General features: G+C 51.6%; 1 protein-coding gene across 1 annotated transcript in view; it reads right to left on the bottom strand.

Annotated features, from left to right (window-relative positions):
- FGFR1 (fibroblast growth factor receptor 1) overlaps nucleotides 1–17,749 on the bottom strand; it is a 52,740-nt gene extending 34,991 nt beyond the window's left edge. Inside the window, 2 exon segments of the mRNA XM_005671767.3 lie at nucleotides 8,608–8,786; nucleotides 17,627–17,749. Coding sequence (XP_005671824.2) covers nucleotides 8,608–8,698 — 91 coding nt within the window. The 5' untranslated portion in view covers nucleotides 8,699–8,786; nucleotides 17,627–17,749.

Raw genomic sequence — 18,576 nt, 5'->3', positions numbered from 1 at the left:
GGAGAGCTTTAAGAGAGATGTGGCCCTTAAACTAAACCCAAGCTAAACCTATAGTTAAGAGTAGGAATAGGGAGTTCCCACAGTGGCTCAGTGGTAATGAACCCCACTAGTATCCATGAGGATGTGGGCTCGAGCCCTGGCCCCACTCAGTGGGTTAAGGATCCAGTGTTGCTATGAGCTGTGATGTAGGCTGCAGGCTTGGCTCTGATCTGGCCTTGCTGTGGCTGTGGTATAGGCCGGCAGCTGCAATTGATTTGACTCCTAGCCTGGTAACTTCCATATGCTGTGGGTATGGCTCTAAAAAGAAAAAGAAAAAGAAAAAAAAAAAAAAGAGTTGGAATAACAAACAGTGAAAGGAGGAAAGGTTATGGATGGACAGTTCCAGCTAAGGGACCAGAACAAACAATGGTTATATAATATGGATGTGTATGTTGTATTCAGCAAGGAGAAAGGAAGTCTTGTTTGGCCAGGTGGATTGCTGGATGGCTGGATGAGAGAGAGGGAAGGAAGGAAGAAGGGGAGGGAGGGAGGAAGGAAGGAAAGAAGGAAGAAAGGACGGACCATTAGCCAGAGGCTAGTTTTTGATCCTGGAGATAAAAAGAGGAAGAGCTGAGCTCCAAGTTCCACTTTCTTTGTTGATCAAGTTATTGAAGTTTCACTGCGGATGGTTTTTAACCTCTTTCCCTGCCCAAGCTCCTAACTGCTGAGGTCCACTCCTTGCCAAACTCCTTGACCCACTCTCACCCACTTGAGGCTGGACGCGCCTACACATCCACGTCTGGGAAACGCAGCCCCATTCACCTCCTTTTACACAACCCATCCCAGGAGGCTGGGCTGAGACACCACGTGTGGGATCAGGAAGAAGCACTGAGTTTCAGGCTCCACCCGAGTGCCTGGAACGAACTGGACGGACCCCTCTCTCGAGCTTTCCCATTTGCAGGGAGAAAGTTTTTCAGTGAAGGCAGTGGGCACCTCATCTGGCAAGGGGACCGGGAGAGTGGGTGTAAACCAACAGCAGAAGAGGTTAGGAGCAGCCACAACCAGCCGGCCCTGGAGGGGCCCTGGAGGCAGCAGGCCATTGTTCCCCCCTACTGGGCCGTGGCCAGCTGTAGGTCAGAGCAAATCCCCAGGTTCAGAAGCAGTCCCAGGAGGAAATAATTTGGGATTTACTCTGGGCCTTAAGAGCCCGGGTGGAGCAGTTAACTTTCAGCAGAATCACTTAGGGGGCTGAGGAGCTGGGGAGAGGAGTGGGCAGAGAGAAGGGAATGTTGGCAGTGAGTCTGCTCAGGCACCATTTCTCCTGGATGAATGGGGCGGCCTGGGCAGCTGAATTTGGGAAATCAGCAGTGCCAGAGCAGCTGGACTCTCCCGGTCAGCAGGGAAACAGTTGTCTGGCTGCCAGGCTTCGGGGAGGGAAGAGGCAAAGGTGGTGTCTACAGGGGGAGCTGGAGCCCCCAGCGGCCCTGAGGAACCAGGCCCTGTAAAAACAGGGCGCAGCTGCCGGTCAGGCTCTCTGACCCCGGACCTTGCCCTCTAGGATAATGACTCCCCAGAACTGCCTTCTCCCCAGGCCATCCATCACCGCCCCAGACACAAGTCATCACTCACTGCTTGGGCCTGACCAGGAGCAAGCATCCTGGCCAGGGCCCTGCTGCTGACCCAACTCCTGGAGGGGGCCACAGGCCCTAGAGGCCTCCCTGACTCTCTCTCCAGTTCCTGCCCACCCCAGGCGCCAGGTAGTCCCAGAAACAGGCTGGGGGTGGGATAGCATCCCGGGTCTGAGTCTTTGTTTGGGCTCCCTCCCTTCCCCCACCCAGGAACAGGCCTCTGGACAGCCATTTGTTCTTCCCTGAGAAATTCCTCCTCCCTGACTTCGGGGAGCTGGCTGGCAAACCCGGAGTGGAAAATCAGTGAAGCTAATGGTGTAGCAATGCAGTGGCCAGAGCCAAGAACACGGCCCTGGGGTGGCTCCGCTGCACTTGCCCGGTGTGGTCAAGTGGCCACGTGAGTCCTCCGCCCTCCTCCCTCAGTCCTCCCTTCCCTACCCTCTGCCAAGCTCAGCTCCCAGCCCCGCTGGCAAACATGCCCCGTCCAGAGGCCTGGGGGCCACCTCTCTCTGGTGGACAGAGCAGATCCCCTGGGGAAACCTGGTAGCTAAGTGCCCTGCATGTTCCCACAGCCCCAACCCCCGCCCTGGCTCTCCAGAGGGTCAGCCTGCGTCACTCTCTGCTCCATGGAATTCCACCAGCACAGGATAAAGAAACTCTTCTTCAACGTCCAGCATTAACTAGAAGGGAATCGAACTACAGATTCTCATACTAAATGAAGTAAATCAGAAAGAGAAAGACAAATACCATATAATATTGTTTATATTTGGAATCTAGTATATGGCACAAATGAACCTATCTACAGAAAAGAAACAAACTCCTGGACACGGAGAACAGACTTATGGTTGCCAAGGGGGAGGGGGAGGAGGGAGTGGGATGGACTGGGAGTTTGGGGTTAGTAGATGCAAATTATTGCATTTGGAGTGGATGATCAACGAGGTCCTGCTATATAGCACAGGGAACTATATCCAATCACTTGTGATGGAACATGATAGAAGATAATGAGAAAAAGAATATATATACATAGACATGACTGGGTCACTTTGCTGTACAGCAGAAATTGACAGAACACTGTAAATCAACTATAACTTAAAAGAAAAAAAAAAGTGAACCGGTTCATTCCACAAGAAGAAATTATGTTGGGGATGGAGTGGGGTTGAGCACATGTCCCCAGGCAGCTACCAGACACTGGTCTTCTGGTTGCAGCCAGTGGACCACAGACTGAGTGAGGGTTGTGGGTTACCCTCTGGTACCTACTCAAGCTCCCCCTGCAGCCAGGCTGACATGTACATACCCCTTTGGGCCAAAGGCAGCTTCAGGACCCCCCTGGGGCTTTGCCTGGGGCAGCCAGGGCCCTGGACTAGACTTGAAGCTGGGGCCATGTCCCTGGCACCACTTGCAGCCTCTCCCCCACGGGCCCAGGTTTCTGCAAAGCACAAAGACAAAGCCTTGCTTTGTGGCGCCCAGCATCCAGGGGGCTTGCAGCCAGAAATGGAAACGTGCGGCTTTTCCATTAAGTGTAACCTCTCCCCCTTCAACCGGCCACCAGACTCCTTCAAATCTGGGTAGGTGGGAGGAGCTGTAAAACCCCAGCTATTAAATCGTTTATTAGTTGCAGGTTTTTGAGCATGTAGGCAAGTATTCTGAGTCTGCAAGTCTTGTACTGTGCCCTCCACTGTGGGGTCCGTGGGGGTGGGGATGGGGGTGGGAGTGGTGGTGATTTAACCCACATTACTGCTGAAAAGGGGGCAGGACCCCCACTCCCAATTATGAGAAGTGGCTTTGCAAGCAGTTTTGGATTCACCCACTTGCTTTTCTCCAAGTCTTATTCTAAAGGAGAGAAAAATACACAGAAACAAGCCTCTTCAAGCTCAAAGTGTCTTTCAAGCTGGTGCTTATCTTTGTAAAAGCGCATTTTACCCATCCACCCATGACCTCCACTCCAGTCTACTCACACACAACCCCCCAGCTCCCCATCAGAGCCTGGTCTGAAACAAGCTCAGCCTCTTTAAGATCCCAAACTAGAGAAGGGGAAGGAGAGGGAGGGAAGGAGGGAGGCTGGTTTTCCTGGAACCCTTATTAAATCAACTTTCCAAGGACAGCCAGAAACTCCAGGCCCTCCCCACTCCCCAGAGGAGCGTTTGCAGACTGGGGGAGGGGCTCTACACACACACACACACACACACACACACACACACACACACACACACACAGAGCAAAGCCTTTCTAAAAGGGAAAAGTTCTCAGTCACTGTGAGCAGGGTTTTGGGTAGTTTGCTTTAAACTTTGGGGCAAACCTTTTATACACAGATTCTAGCTTTTTCTGAGGACAGCAGCAGCATTGTTATTTAATAATCAGCAGGGCCAAGACTATGGTTCTACTTTACATGTATGAGATACCTTATAGTTTACAAAGCATGGGGATAGGTCTTCCCTTAGGACTTCTGCTCTCACAAAGCTCAGGAGGGGGAATCTATGTGAGCGGGATTGACTCAATCAGAGACCCGGGCTCTGATGTCCCCATCCAGTGGATTTCCACTCCTGCATCCTAAGTCATGCTAAGTCCACCAAAGAAGCAAGCCCTGTACCACATGGGTGTCTCCTGTAGGGTCCCAGGAAAAGGTACCCACAGCTGCCATGTATGGGTCACTGACTCTGTCCAAGCACTGTTCTTTGCAGACATCCAGAGCTGATACTCACAGTGACCTTGGGAGAGACATTCATCACCAGCATCTTTTACGGAGGTGCAGACAGGAACTTTCCTAAGAGCCAATGGCAGTGAGAAATGGGAGGCAAAAACCAAACCAAGGCAGGCCGGGGAAACTTTTATGCCCACAGGCTTGTACACAACTGTTCTTAGGAGTTTTAGTAATAACAGCCCAAAGTGCTACCAACACAAATGGCCACCAAGAGGTGAATGGGTACACATTCACCGTATAAGTCCATTGTGTGAAATTCTAGAATAGGCCAAACTGACCTACAGTGACAAAAAGCAGACCTGCGGTGGCCTGGGTCCAAAGCTGGGAAGGGGGCTGACTGCCGAGGAGATTTCGGGAAGTGATGAAAATGTCTCATATCTTGACTGGGGTGTTGTTGCATGGGACGCTACATTTATCCAAACCGTATCAAAGTGTAGGCTTAAAATCAGTGCATGTTATAGAATGTAAATGATACCTCAGTTAAGTTGATTTTCCAAAAATGGCAGTGTCGCTTCCTTCTTTACCACCACATCACCTCCTAATAGCCCCGTCCTCCTCTTCTACCCCCTCCTTCCTGTTCACCGAGCAGGTACTTTGTCCTTAGCAAAATCTTCAGCCCCTGGCTATGTCCTCTGTCACTGCCTCGGCTTGGTCTGGATGCACAACCAGAAGCTTTAGTGACCACTACTCCTCAGATTCTTATGCTTGGGCCCTTGGACACTCCCTTCCTGCTGACAAGTGTCCAGGCCCAAGATGCACACTATTCACTTTCTCCACCCTCCATTCTTGGGCTGCAAAAGGGTTGGTTAGAAAGAGTTTAAAAAAAAAAAGTACTTTAGGGTCCACCATAAATCCATATTCTCAAACCTCACCTAACTCACCCAAGCCCTCCGTGCTTTGGGCTCCTCATCTCATCACTGCCTGCGCTGTGGCTGGTCCAGATCTCACCCTATCTGCACCTCACAAACCGCCCACCCGACCTCACTCCATTTACTCTCATCCTATCTGTGTCTCTGGTCACCCAGAATTGACAGCCAACCCATATAACCCTGTACAGTCTCTCTCTCTCCCTTTCATTTTTGAAATTTTCATTGAAGTGTAGTTGACTTACAATGTGGTGTTCATTTCTGCTGTACATCAAAGTGATTCAGTTATACATATACACACATCCATTCTTTTTCAAATTCTTTTCCTATATAGGCTATCACAAGATATTGTGAAGTTCTCTGTGCTATAGAGCTGGTCCCCCTTGACCATCTAGTCCATATACAACAGTGTGCATATGCCAATCCTAAATCTCCAATCCATCCTTCCTCACCGCCTTTCCCTTTGGTTACCATAAGCTTGTTTTTTGTTTTTGTTTTTTAATCTTATTTTTATGGCTTCATCCATAGCATATGGAAGTTCCCAGACTGGGGACTGAACCCACGCCTCTACAGCAATGTGAACCACTGCAGTCGGATTCATAACCCATTGCAACACAGAGGGAATTCCCACAAGCTTGTTTTTTTTTTTTTCTTTTTGTTTTTTTGCCTTTTCTAGGGCCACACACACGGCATATGGAGGTTCCCAGGCTAGGGGTCTAATCAGAGCTGTAGATGCCGGCCTACACCAGAGCCACAGCAACACAGGATCGGAGCCGCATCTGCAGCCTACACCACAGGTCACGGCAACGGTGGATCCTTAACTCACTGAGCAAGGCCAGGGATCGAACCCGCAACTTCATGGTTCCTAGTCGGATTCGTTAACCACTGAGCCACGACGGGAACTCCTCCATAAGCTTATTTTTAAAGTCTGTAAGTCTATTTCCATTTTATAAATAAGTTTGTATCATTTTTTTAGATTCCATATATAAGTGATATCATGTGGTATTTGTCTTTCTCTGTCTGACTTACTTCACTTAGTATGATAACCTCTAGGCCCATCCACGTTGCCACAAATGGCATTATTTCATGCTTCTTTACGACTAATACTCCATTGTACATATATGCCATATACGTACATATCAGACCTCGGCAGATCCTATTTCTAGATTGTCTCTACTATTTTTCCTTCCTTTACCATTTCCCCACCTGAATTAATACCCTTTCTCTACCTAGATATTCAATACAACCGTTTAAACAACCTGTCTTTCTGGCAAGTGGTAGTAGCAGCAGGAATAACTACTAACACTTGATCTATAGGTGTTTATCTGGATTATCTCACTTAAACCTATATTCCTGTCCCCATTTGAAAGATAAGCAAACTAAAGCTGAGTGTGTTTAAGTAATTCGTCAAAGCAAGTAATGCACATATTAAGTGTCAGGGTATGATTCAAACACAGGACCATCTGGGAAGTTCCTGTCGTGTCTCAGTGGTTAACAAATCCAACTAGTACCCATGAGGTTGCGGATTCGATCCCCAGCCCTAGTGGGTTAAGGATCCCATGTTGCTGTGGCTGTGGTGCAGGCTGGCAGCTGTAGCTCTGATTTGACCCCTAGCCTAGTAACTTCCATATGCCACAAGTGTGGCCCTAAAAAAAAAAGGTCCATCTGACTTCTTCCTCCCATCCATCCAAACCCAGCTTCTTGAAAATCTGAAAGCTGGATTGTGTCACTTCCTGCTTGGAACTTTTCAAGACTCCTAGTATCTACCCATTTAAGAAGTATTTCCTCAGCAGGGCCTTACAGCCTTCCATACGTTAATTCAATCCAATGTTTCCAGGCACTGCTTCCCACGACTAGCTACTCACCAGGTCAGACGTTCTCTTTACACCTTGTACATCCTGCCCCGGCACCCTCACTCATGCTGTTCCACCTGAACACCCTTCATTTCCCTTCTAATCCCATACCCATCCCTCTGGATCACCTCAGATGCTCTCTGCTGTCCCTCTTCCTAAGCATCCCCAATGCATTTTTTTTAAGGCCATATCCACGGCATATGGAAGTTCCCAGGCTAGGGGTCCAATCCAAGCTGCAGCTGTTGGCCTAAGCCACAGCCACAGCAATGCCAGCTCCAAGCTGCATCTGTGATCTATGCTGCAGTGCATGGCAACACCAGAGCCTTAACCCACTGAGTGAAGCCAAGGATTGAACCTGTGTCCTCATGGATACTGGCTGGGTACTTAACCTGCTGAGCCACAACAGGAGCTCTACCAATACATTTTGTTATAACTCTGCTGAGTGGTTAAATGCAGTCTACCTTGTCCTTGTCACCCTCTACCCAACAGTGAACTGCCTGTGGGCAGAGATGGCCTCTCCCGCTCTGGGTCTCCATGTCCCAGCTCAGGCCTTGCCTTCTGTTCCATCACTGAATGCAACAGGAATCTGCCTGCTCCAGAGAGTGCATCTTCTAGAAAGCAATCCCCTTCTCTATCACCCTAATAGTCTCAGTCATTCCTGCTATTCCAACAAGTCCTGCCAGCGAGATGAATGGCCCTTTAAATGCAGCTACCACGACACATGCACACCTGAGCCTTCCCCCCCACCACCTGCCAACCTCCTCTGTTTATGTCATCAGCCTCTGAGTCACAGGCTGCACAACTCTTTGGCAGGAGAAATGTCCAAATGTTAGTTCTCAAAGACCTTCGAAAGCCACCAGGTGTGCTGTACCTGTAATCTCCAAGAGGTATTTTCACAAGTCCATAAAATTCCATGCTCAGTGGGGCAAGTCCTCCCTATTACTAATAGTCTCTCCGAATTTCCAATAAACGGCAGGTCTCTACCAGCGCCCACACCCCATGATGCTCCTGGTTCTCAATCTCTTCAAAATCCCTCCAGCAATACACACCCGAGGCAACTCTCTCCCAGGCCTCCAAACAGGGCCTGGGAGTCACGGTCAAGAAAGACAAAATGGCAGGCATGTGGCCATGACCACTCACCCTCATAGGAGATGTGTCTGTGGAACAATTTCCTAGAAGCCCGAGGTTTTTATAAAGCCCCCATATCCTTCCACCTCGCCTGTAGTCTGGTCCATGTCCTGGACCCCAGTTCACAAGTCTCATGCACCACTGGATCTCCCAAACCAATTTTATACACTGTCTGGGTTGGGGAGCTGGCTCTTGGGTCCCAGGCGAAAGTTTTTTTTTTTTTAGGAAGAGAAAAACACCAACCCACCCTGAGCATGTCCCCTCTAGCAGATGTCATCAGCCTTCATGACCTCTGACGAAGTTATGTTTACAGCCAGGCCCCAACTGGCCCAGGTACCTTGGCCAGGAGCCCTCTGCTCCCCCAGGGGTGGAGCCCTCTCAGCTGAGGGGTCTGTCCTGGCCCACCCCTGTTTCTGAGGGCCGGGAGCCTTCAGGGAGCCTCGGCCGTGCCTTACCTTGTTCCGGCGAGGTCGGAGCCGGCCTGGCCGTGCAGAGCGTGGCTGTGACCAGCACAGCCCAGAAGAGGAGGCACTTCCAGCTGCACATCCCAGTTCTGCGGTTAGAGGTTGGTGACCAGGCTCCACACCTCCATGGAGACGCTGCTGTGGGCTTGATCCTCGTTGGTGAGCTGACTCTGGGGAGAGGGAAAAAAAAAAAAAAAAACCATCAATAAACCAAAGTTAGGAGGGTCTGCAATAGGGCGGGAGGCAAGGGGAAAAAGAGGGAAAGTGAGTCTCATGGGCATCCTGTCCACAAGAGTGCCTGAAACTAGAATGTACTCCTTCTGGCACAAAGAGGGGAACTGTGGACTTGCCCCAAGGTTGAATTTTAGGTTTACAGGCCTCGCTTAGACAAAGGAGGGCTTTAATTCTGTCCTACAACTATTTATTGAGTGTGGGCTGTTTCCCAGGTTGGGAAAATCATCATAACATTCCCCCAAGCCATGGGTTCCCAGATCATTTGTGCTGGGAGAGTGGACAGCCTCAGCAAGGTCCCAGAGGAAACCTGGGTGGGCAAGTCCCACCCTCAGGATGAGATCTCCCTCTCCCTGGGGCATGCCAACCCTGGGTGAGGGATAAAGACAGACGAAGGATTATGTCGTAAGCCCCCACACTAGGAAATGGGAACCAGGTGAGACACTGGCCCTCTTTGGACCTGTGCGGTGAGGAGAAGCTGAAACAAGCTATTGCACAGGCTCCTTCTTTTCGCCTCTAAAACTGGATGCCTTGCCCCTGCCTCACGTTCTACCAGCTTCCCTCACTGGAGAGAACACAAAGCCACACTGAAGAACAAGGGCTCTTGTAAGGTCTGGTTCAAAGATGGCTCCTGCCGGCCCCCATCAAGGGCACAGAACGCAGCCCTTTCTCCTTCTTGGGTCGGGAGGAGTGAAATTTAAAACCACCTTCCAGGGTCTTCTGGAACAACAGGTCTTGGCCTTGAAACAGTTACCGAGTGACAAGACTTTCTGGGCACCGTGTGGGTGCCATCTCTGTCTTCCAGGTGGCTTTTGTCCTAAATCCTCCAGGGAACCATCCAAGTATTCCGAGAATCTGCTTCCCCGGAACATGCCCTAATGTGGTGCTGCGGCCCGGCCTCCCCCTGAGCCAGCCAGAGGGCCCCTCGTGAGTGAGTCAGTCCAGGCTGGCAGAACCCCCCCATGCCCCCCCCTGGATTCTTGGCTTCGTTCACAAGCGCCTGCCCGTGGGGAAGATGCATGCACGGCCGCCTGTTCCCTTCCAAGGCTTTCCTCAAATTTTTAATGATTTCAAATCAAACGGAAAGTAGACATCTCTCTTCTATTTTTCCAAATTGAGGAAAGGGACAGAATTGAACAAGTATTTACAGAATACCTGCTATGTGCCAAGCATGCACTAGGAAGACTTTAACCTGTAAAACTTCATTTCTTCCTCAATATAAACTTATGAGATGGGTAGGAGTTATTCTTGCCCTTTAAACAACAGGGAAACCGAGACTCAAAGAAGTTAGGCACTTTGCTTAAGGATACACAGCAAGGAAGCAGGGGCATCCGATCTGGATCACCTGGGTTTTCGGAGGTTAGAGGCCAGAGTGGGAGGAAGCAGCAAGGGGTTGATGGAACCCAGCTCTACCAGACACAAGTTCATTTTCTCCCAAGGGCATCCCTGTGCTGGGAAGAAACCTTGTAGATGAGGACAGAGCCGAGGTGACTCTGGCAACAGGATAGTCTTGGATTCTCAATTCCTTTGCTCAAGAGAAAGACCCTTGGTGGCAACTCATGGACGTGCCACCCAGGAAATGGGATGGGGCATTATCCCTGGCTGGGGATAGAAGTGATGCTGCCAGAAGACATTCCCCTACATCACATCCCATATCTGCTTACATCCCAAAGATACGCCAAACAGATGCAGGCCAGTCACCCGCAAAGGTACACCTGGCTAAGAACCTATGTCCCACGGGAACAGCCAGGTTCATGAATGAATTTTTAGTATTCACTGAGAAAGGGTGGTATCATCTTGAGGTTTTTTATTTTCTTTTTTATGGCCTTGCCTGCGGCATGTGGAAGTTCCCCGGCCAGTGATCGAACCTGTGCCACAGCAGCGATCTGGGCCACAGCAGTGAGTGACAAAGCCAGATCCTTAACCTGATAAGCCAACAGGAAACTCCGTGTATCATCTTGAGATGATAAAGCTTTTTTTTTTTAATTTTTTTTTTTAATATTTATGGCTTCACCTGCAGCATATGGGTGTTCCCATATTGAATCTGCAAACCCGCACCCTCATGGACACCATGTCAGGTTCTTAAGTCACTGAGCCACAGTGGGAACTCTAATGAAGCTCGTTTTCTTTTTTTTTTTTTTTCTTTTGGCCACCCCTCAGTAAAATGAGTTCCCCAACCAGGGATCAGACCTGAGCGACAGTTGCCACCTAGGCCACAGCTGTGGCAATGCCAGATCTTTAACCCACTATGCTGGGCTGGGGATCGAACCTGCATTCCAGCGCTCCCAAGATGCCACTGAGCCTGTTGCACCACAGCGGGAACTCCTAAAGCTTGTTTTCAAAGGTAGCAGGCAGGCAGCATACCACCGCTCAACCACTCTGTCCCCTGAAAAACCTACGTACCTCCTCGCAGGTTCTGTCTACTTGCTGACTGCCTTCTTTCAGCTCTGAGATCAATGAGCTTCAAACGAATCTGGCAGTTTCCCTGCAAAATCCCCCTCCTGTCCTTCCCCTCTGGGCCTTGGGTCCCACATCTATAAAACAAAGGATGTTCAGAAAGCCCCAGCCCCCAGGTACCCACTCCCGGAATGAGAAAGTAAGTGGGCACACATCCCATTGCAGGGAACAGTGATGTGAGCCACTAGTCCATATGCTGTCTGGGACTCTAAGAATGGCCACGGCCTCCTTCACCTCATCTTCTTCCCCTTCTGCTAATTAATGAATTCTTCAGGTCCCTTCGGAACAGCCTCCTTCCTCCACTGCTTGACAGATGTGACCTGTAGCCACGAAGGTGCACACAAGCAGCTGGCTCCATCAGCCTCTCCCTATCAGTCACGTCTCCTGGGACTGGCAGCCCAGCCCCCACTCTGGGTGCAGAAATCCTTACTGGGGGTGGGGGTGGGTGGAGACGGGGAGATAGCCATCTCAGTTTTTTCCCACCTGTCATCAGAGGGAGCGAAAATAGTTGCCTTGCCTACATCACAGGGGGTTATGAACCTCAAATGGGCAGCGTGGGTGAAAGTACCTGCTCTCTCCTCTCTAAAACACTAATCAAATGTAAGGAATTATATATAAACATCTTGCTTTGAGTCACTTCTTTTTTTTCTATTAAAGTATAGTTGATTTACAGCATTGTGCCAATTTCTGCGGTAGAGCAAAGTGACTCAGTCACATGTATATATACATTCTTTTTCATTCATTTATTTATTTAGTTTGCTTTTTAGGGCTGCACCTGCAGCATATGGAAGTTCCCAGGTTAGGGGTCGAATCAGAGCTGCATCTGCCAGATTACACCACAGCCACAGGAAAACCTGATCCAAGCCACATCTGCAACCAATGCCACAGCTTGTAGCAATGCGGGATCCTTAACCCACTGAGCGAGGCCTGGGATCGAACCCACACCCTCGTGGATACTAGTCAGGTTTGTTTCCACTGAGCCACAGTGGGGAACTCCTCTATTTAGATTTTTAAAATTTTTTTGTATTCTAGTTGATTTACAATGTTCTCTCAATTTCTGCTGTACAGCAAAGTGACCCAGTCATACATATATACAAATTCTTTTTCTCATATTATCTTCTATCAAGTTCTATCTCAAGAGACTTGGATATAATTCCCTGTGCTGTATAGTAGGGTCTCATGCTTATCCATTCTAAATGTAATAGTTTGCACCTATTAACCCCAACTTTGAGTCACTTCTTGATCATACTCTCCAGAGACTTTGGTGATTGGCTACAGGACATAAACTTACTGCCTTTACAAAGGAATTTCTCACTATCCATCTTCAAACCCCAGACTCTAAACCCAGTTGTCCCATATGGTGGCTATGGAGCACTTGAAATGGGGCTAGTGTGATTCAGGATGTGCTAGAAATGAAAACTACGTACAAGAATGTATAGTCTTTCAATGATTTTTTTATACTGATGACATGTTCAAATGATACTATTTCACCTGTACTGGGCTAAGTCAAATATATTATTAAAATAGAAACAAGTGAATTGATGTATGAAGATGAATTTCATCTATTCCCTTTTACTTAATTTCAAATGTGGCTACTAAAAAAAGTCTGATGTTCCACCTGGTTATGTTGCACTTTAGGGGACAGTACAGCTCTTGGCCACTTCCATGCTGCCTCCCAAGTGTTTCTTTCTTTTGTTTTTTTTTTAGGGCCACACCTGAAGCATACGGAAGGTCCCTGGCTGGGGTCAAATTGGAGCTGCAGCTGTGGGCCTACACCATAGTCACAGCAACATTGGATCCCAACTACATCTGCGCCCTACACCACAACTTTTGGCAACACTGGATCCTTAACCCACTGAGGGAGGCCAGGGATCGAACCCGCATTCTTATGAATACTAGTTGGGTTCTTAACCCACTAAGCCATAACAGGAACCTTCTGAGTGTTTCTTCTTTGCCTTTCCTCCATCTTCGATGGGCCATGCTTTTCTCATTCTCCAAGCCCAAATCAAATGGCCACCTCTTCCACAAGTCTTTCCTGGGCCTTCGGAGCAGCCTCTGAATTGCCCAAAACACCACAGGGTCTCAAGCATCTTAAGAGCAAGCACTACTGCTCACTAACCTTGGTTAATGCCCTTAACACCGAACATGTACACAGCTGATGCTGATGCATTTGTTAAGTGGATGAGTAAATGACTGAAAAAAAGAGGGGCTGATCGAAAAGAAATTGATGTACAAATGCTTGCAGAAAAGAGGTTGACAATTGGGCCAGAGAAAATCATTGAGCATTCCTTGTTAGCCAGCCAAACTCAATTTCAAAGCAGATCCACCCAGACATTTTCTAAGCATCTCAATTCCTCAGACTTGAGGAAGCAACACCAAAACTTTAATCCCTTTAGATGAGAATAAGACTTCTGAACAGAAATGGCCGCTGTTCTCAAAAGTGAGAATTCCCTACTCACTGATGAGAAAGGAAGTGCAAGTACTTAAGAAACATCTGAAAAAAAAAAAAAAACCCAAAAAACAAAAAACATAGGCAGCTCAGCTTGCAAAATTTTAGTTGGTCCGAGGGAAACTCTAACTTAAAAGTTTTGAGTCCCTGTAAAAAAAGTGTCCAAATGTCCTAGGGAGGAGGTATATAAAAATGAGTACTAATAAGAGGAACCCTAACTCCTCCGCCATAATCTCGGCCACCTTGCTACTGAAGACAGGATGGGCGAGTGGACCACTACCAAACTCCTGGAGGCATTCACCCAAGTGAGGGCTATTTACCTGGAGCCCAAACATAGCTTCTTCAATTGCAAGCAGGAGTGGTGGTGAGGAGAGAATCTCTGTTTCAGGGAGGTGTGGCCTTAGTGAGGAAAAGCAAATATTCCAGCTCGTCTGTTTTTTAATCCTCTCTGGAAACACCAGCGTCTTCTCTAAAGCTCTACATCTGGACTCTTACCAGGGCCTGGTTCATTCAGACCTTTTACGCATCTCTCGGGAAGACAAATGCAAGACATATTTCCCAAGAGGAAATTAAACTCATCTCAAGTGACATGAGGCCTTTTCAGGGCAATGGTTTGAATCATTTCTCTCTACCTCCTCTTCCTCCAGCAGCAACAGGCTCAAACTCTCCTAGGAAGCTCTTAACCAACAGCCATTTTGATGAGAGAGGTTAGAAAAACGAAGGCCAGAAGGAAGAGTTCAGAGGCTGCCAAAAGCCCAAGCTCTCGAGGGCAAGTCTCCTATTTTCAGGTCAATGCCCCAAAGAACCAAAAAGCATACAACTAAAGGCTAAAATCCGATGGACTTTCCTTGGTCTCCATGGCTTGGAGTAGAACATAATGCTACCCACTCGATGCTCAACTCCATTTTCCTTGCCTCTAGCATCCACCGGGACTAAAGCTGTGCCTGGGCTTAGAGCTGTCTGGAGATGTTCTTATCCTCTCCCTTGAGATGGGTGGGGCCATAGCATCCATCATGCTCCTTCTCTATCTCCTCCTGGGCTTTGGCTTCCCTGGCTATTCTAAGGGTGCCTAAAGGAACTGCTCACATCCTCTGTGGCCAGGAGCCAAGGAAAAGAAGCACCCAAGACAGTCCCCTTTGGAGCCAAAAGGAAGTCGTGCCCGCTCTGGCCCATATCTCATGTGTGAAAATGCCTCCAAAATGAGCTTTTCTATAGGCCTGATCAAAGCAGGCAGGGAGAGCACACTGTCCAAGTGGCTCTCCACCCGGATGGCCCTCATTAAATAGCTGACACTCAGCTATGACTAAGAGTAAATGCAACAGATATTTCAAGGAGCCCGTCACCAATGCAAATACACAACCATCCCAGCTGGAGCCAGGCCTCCGAAGCCTCCCAGTCCCCAGACAACCGGATCCTGGGGGGGGGGGGTGTCAGCGGCAGCCCTGGGGCTTCTCCCAACCAAGGGTGGGGGGAATATGTAAACAAGTCATTAGGGAGGCAGGCCATCATGACAGCTGATCAGGAAGGTCAGGTCGCTAGGTCCTCCGCAAAGGCTCTCCCTCGGTTACTTAAAGGAAGGGCGATGACCCAGGCTTGGGGGTAATTAGCCAGACAGAGGGACATCCCCTCGGGGCCAGCTACTTAGCTTTTAAACAGGCCTCCGAGAGGAAACCGGGAGCCTGGGCCAACGGAGGAAAATGGCCACTTTCTGCTCAAGAGTCTCAAGGCTAAGGTTCTACAGTTTAGATGGGATTCCAAAAAAAGCGCTGGGCCGGAGGTGCAAAGGGCAGGGCACATCTGCGGAGGAAACAGTCACCTTAATTACCGTGTCTAGAGAAAGTGCGATTTCATTACAGCCTCCAAACTACCGCCCAAAGGAGGAAACCAGAGAAGTGTTTTCAATTTGAAAGAGGCTGGAAAAGAGAGGGTGCGAGACCAGCTCTCCCCACCAACTCTCCCCACCCGGCCACAACTTTGGAACCAGAAGGCGCTTTCCAGCCTCAAAGAGTAGAACCCAAACCCCTCAGCAACCTGACGCTTTTCAAAGCTGCAGCGGGTATTGACGTGGTAAAACGCCCCGCTTTAGTTTCCGGAGCTGCAGTCCAAACAACTCCTTAAAAACACACAGAAACACACAGAGAGCGACAGCCGAGGGACGGGGGTTAGGGTCCTCCCACGCCCCGGGCCGCGGCGCCCCGGGCTCGCTCCAGGGACAGTGGAAAAGGGACGCGTGACGCCACGGGCTGCCGGCCCGAGACCGGGCGGGCGCCGAGCTCCGGACAGGGTCAGAAGCTCCCGCGGCTCCAGCTGTAACTGAAGGGACGAGAATGCCAGGCTTTGGTTCTAGAAACTTCCGTCAGGGCCAGTTCTGGGTCAGACCAATGGCCAGAGAGGCGACCTTTAGGAGATGTACCCACTTTCTACCCACCCACCCAGACCTTGGCCCCATCTCCGGCGGATGCCGCTTTCCCGCAGCAGCCAAAAAGCAGCACCAACAGATCCTAAATAACTTGGGATCCACGGTAACTTCTTAAAGAGCGAGGTGGTAAGGACAAGTTGTAGAATACCAGTTTTAAGCTTGGGGAGGGGGGACAGGGGAGGGGGGAAGAAGAGGGATGTTAATGTGGCTGCGGTGTACCCGTGTGGGGTGAAACGGAACCAGATGCGGCGGCTACATCTGGAAAATGGGGGGGGGGTGTTGGGAGGGGGAAGACATCGCAGAAACTTTGGAAAGGGCTAAAGCTGCTGGGCCCAGAAGGGAGAAGCAGTCTTCATCACTCCCCGCCCCCCAACCCCAAGGCGTCTGGCTGCCTTCACAGGATATGTGTTCAATGAACCCCATCTACAACGTCAATAAATTCCTCTGCAAATGAGAGTTCGAGCCCCCCGCCCCAATCCCAAACATAACGGGAAAGGGGAACGGGGGCAGAAGGGTTCTGCGCCAGAGAAGCAACATGCATCGCTGCCGAGTGATCCGCACCGGACAAAACCCTCATCCCTTCCCCCACCTCCTAAGAACCAGATTGGAACGAACATTCCCCTCCCCACCCCACCTCCGACCCCATAATGAGGCTTAACATCACCCGCTGGGCGCGCTCCCCTTCCTCAAACTTCCGACCCTTTCAGAGATGGACTAAGGAGAAGATAACCCGCCTCTGGAAAAGGGAATTCCTTTCTCGCTCTCCGCTAAAGCAGATTCAGCCATTTGGTGACGACACCTCCTTAAAACCTATTCGAAAAGAAGCTAACCTACCCCTCCACTTCCTTCCCTCTTCAGGCCCCCAGCCGCCCACCCACCCGCAACCGCGACCCCGGACTTGCCCGGAGGTGGAAAAGGACTTCAAAATACCCCGGATTTTCAGCCTTTCACCCACAGCTACCTGCTGGATTGGGGTGAGTCCCCATGGGTGGATTAAAAAGAGATGGAGTGGAATGCAACACACACGCACACGCACAGGCACACACACCCCTCGCTGCCCATTCCCGCCCGCCTCCCCAGTCCCAGGAAACCCAGGCCCGCCGCCGCCTCGGTCCCGGCCCTGTCCTTCTCCGGACTCACCGCGGAGCCGCTGCCGCCTCACCAGCTCCTCAGCGCGAGTTGGCGGAAAAGTTGGGCGGCAGGAGGAGCAGCGGGACGAGCGCGGGGAGGGGGCGCAGAAGGCGACGCGAACGGAGTGAAGGGAGGGGAGACAAAAGGGGGGCGCCGGGCGCTGGGGAGGGAGCCGGGGGTGGAGGGGGGCGGGTAACGAGTGGAGGGAGGCGCCGGACCCGACTGGGCTGCGGCGGGGAGAGTGCGCAGCCGGCGGGCTCCAGCGCCGGGGGCCGCTCGGGACGCCGAGCCCGCCCCGGATCTGGGGGCGCCGAGGCTCTTACCTCACTGGGCTCGGCGATTCCGCCTCTGGAGAGTCCGCCGTGGCTTGTGCGGGCGGGCGGGCGCCCGCGTCCTCGGCTCCGGCCCGCCGCCCCCGGGCTCCGCTCCGGTCCTGGCGGGGCCGCGATAGCCCCGCGGCGGGCGCTCGACTCTCGGTGGCGCTCGGGGCTCGGCGCCTCCAGCCCGGGCGGGAACAATGGAGCCGAAGCTGGTGCCCCGGAGGCGGGGCGGGGGGAGGGCTCCCGTCCGCCGCCCGGGGTCTCCAGACCCCGTGGCCCCCCTCTCCAGCACCGGGCGGCGGCCCTCAAGCTTCTGGCAGACCGGGCTCCATCGCCCTGCCGGGGCCCCGGCGCCGCGGCGTGCCGACTGCCGCACTGGTCCCGTGCGCCCCGCGGGGCGCCCCCGGACCGGAGAAAAGTCCTCAGGCTCCGCGGCTCTCCTAGATGCAGCGCGCGCCCGCGGCCAGGGAAGGCGAGGTCGCCGCAATGCGCTAAACTGAGTCTCGGTCCTGCCCGGACGTCGCCGCCCAGCTCCGGGCACAGCCCGAGCTCCTCCGCGCGCCGCGGCTGGAGCAGAGTTGGGGCTCCCGCTTGTCGCCGCCCGCTGCCGGGGCCGCCGCACCAGTGCCCGCAGGAGCGCTCCGAGCGCTGTGCGCCGGCGAGGCGCGAGGGCTCACTCTCTCTCTCTCACCCCGCGCTGGTCCCACCTCCTCCTCCTCCCCCTGCAGCTGCCTGCTGGGCCTTGTAGTTCTGAGCCCCGGCCCCCGAGAAGGGGGAGCGGGCCGGGTCTCCAGGTACTCCGCTGCTCCTTTCCTGCGTTCTGGCTTCCTTCGGCTCGCGTGGCCCTCCACCTGAGCACCGCCGGCAGGGCGCCCGAATTTCGAGCAGTGGACAGATGAGCAGTTGGGGGATGAGGTGGGGAGACGCTGTAGCCCTGAAGTTGCACGTGGTAG

This window comes from Sus scrofa, chromosome 15 (genome assembly GCF_000003025.6).
Source record: "Sus scrofa isolate TJ Tabasco breed Duroc chromosome 15, Sscrofa11.1, whole genome shotgun sequence".
Lineage (NCBI taxonomy): Eukaryota > Metazoa > Chordata > Mammalia > Artiodactyla > Suidae > Sus > Sus scrofa.
This window is presented reverse-complemented; position numbering and strand designations above follow the sequence as displayed.